This window comes from Bidens hawaiensis, unplaced genomic scaffold, assembly GCF_021521415.1.
Source record: "Bidens hawaiensis isolate Kalapana, Puna unplaced genomic scaffold, B.hawaiensis_p1.1 tig00053903_1, whole genome shotgun sequence".
NCBI lineage: Eukaryota > Viridiplantae > Streptophyta > Magnoliopsida > Asterales > Asteraceae > Bidens > Bidens hawaiensis.
The window spans coordinates 92,876-94,359 of NW_027499692.1; the positions used below are offsets into that span (position 1 = coordinate 92,876).

The window sequence follows — 1,484 nt, forward strand, 5'->3', positions numbered from 1 at the left end:
TGTTGAAAACAAAACGTAGCCAAGCAAATGATTCATCATCCATCAGGTGTTGATAAGAAACATCGAATGTTTTTAAACATAAAGCCTTCAACAAACGCTACTTAAGTTGTTGGTGTTTGTAATGACCAAAACAAAAAACCATCAACAAACACATTAGTCAACCTTAACCGGTGTTTTTAAACATAACAATTAAACATGCTTAGCTGAAATAAAAATAAAGTTTTATGGAAGATGAAGGGAAAAAAAAAGACCACCGGGCTACTCTTCCATATTTTCTTCATGTGACGCGCTCGCTCCGTCTTCTGAAGCATTCTTGTTGATACTGTACATGTGATGGTTGCGGGAGTCATGACCAGGTTCATGGCATATTCTGCATGTCCTTGGGGGCTTATCCAGTTGGCTTTGACTTATAGCTTCCTCGCGTAATGACCTATAGAGAATTGGAAGCCCACATCCTTTAGTCCTAACACCAATTGGAGCACGAATATGGATTTGATTTGGTTGTGTCACACCGGTTAGTTCAGTAAACCTGTCTTGCTGACTAGGTCTAGGGGCATCAAAAGTAACCTCGTCTACGATAGATTTGTACCGATTAATGTAGTCGCGGTAATGATGTAGCTTTTCCATATCAGTAACAAGCTTGTTTATGATATGGTCATGTGCAATGTTTATGTCTCGAACAACATGATAAACGTCAGTACTTTTGTCTATGTTGGGCTCATCAAATCCAATAGACCGCATAGGGCTGTTAGACACAGCGTCTTTGTCCACCTACAATTAATGTATTGCTTGGAAAATACCCTGATATCTAAAATGTGGAGCACCTTAAAAATGTGACGGCATAGTAAACTAAATTGCTCGAACCTCTTACAGCTACAATACACAGTGATGTCTTCGTTGCGAATCATAACCTACCATGAAGAAAAAAATATAGTTTTATAAAGTGTAAAAAATAAACACAGTAAAACAAGTTGGAATGTTGAATTCTAGAAAGCCCGAAACATAATAAAACAAGACTGAATATTGAATTTTCGGTATACCTCATGAAATGAAGCAGGAAAGTGTAGAAAGTCCTGAATATTGAATTTCAGAAAGTCATCGACAGGTTGGTAACTCATGGAAATGCAATGTGAAAAGCTGCTTGTATTTCCAATTGGACATATAAAAACGGTTCTCATATAGATTTCAGCTGCTTGTTTCTCAAGTGCGAAGTTACTCCATGTTGCGGCTCTTGTATATCTGCAATCATGACCGTTTTTTCGATGTTCATGTCTCTGATGATCCAATGCAGTCTCAAAATGTGCCAGAAACTCAACCAAAGTGCAACGTGGGTTACAGACTTGCCAAAAAAAATGGTTCTCGCTCACTGATCTGGATGACATACACATTAGACCAAACATGGTTTCTTCACGATAGTAAGCAGGAATCCATGACTCTCTAATGTGGAATATATCTTTGAGCCAATCGTGGTCGTTTAACTGAAA

The 1,484-nt window shown here is 38.1% G+C and overlaps 1 protein-coding gene across 1 annotated transcript; it reads right to left on the reverse strand.

Annotated features, from left to right (window-relative positions):
• Positions 1 to 258: 258 nt before the first annotated feature.
• LOC143600296 (uncharacterized) lies at positions 259 to 1,400 on the reverse strand. Its single transcript, XM_077078026.1, has 3 exons — positions 1,041 to 1,400; positions 825 to 911; positions 259 to 771 (listed from the first exon to the last, which is right to left on the reverse strand). The coding sequence occupies exons 1-3, from the start codon at positions 1,398 to 1,400 to the stop codon at positions 259 to 261; spliced, it is 960 nt and encodes a 319-aa protein (XP_076934141.1).
• Positions 1,401 to 1,484: the final 84 nt, after the last annotated feature.

What these genes read in the sequence shown, in the direction of transcription:
- LOC143600296 (XM_077078026.1), bottom strand. Translation starts at nt 1,400, where the DNA reads ATGTTTGGTCTAATGTGTATGTCATCCAGATCAGTGAGCGAGAACCAT. An exon ending in TTCCTGCTTCATTTCATGAG is followed by an intron (nt 912 to 1,040) that starts GTATACCGAAAA and finishes TCTTCATGGTAG; the next exon opens with GTTATGATTCGCAACGAAGA. An exon ending in TATGCCGTCACATTTTTAAG is followed by an intron (nt 772 to 824) that starts GTGCTCCACATT and finishes CATTAATTGTAG; the next exon opens with GTGGACAAAGACGCTGTGTC.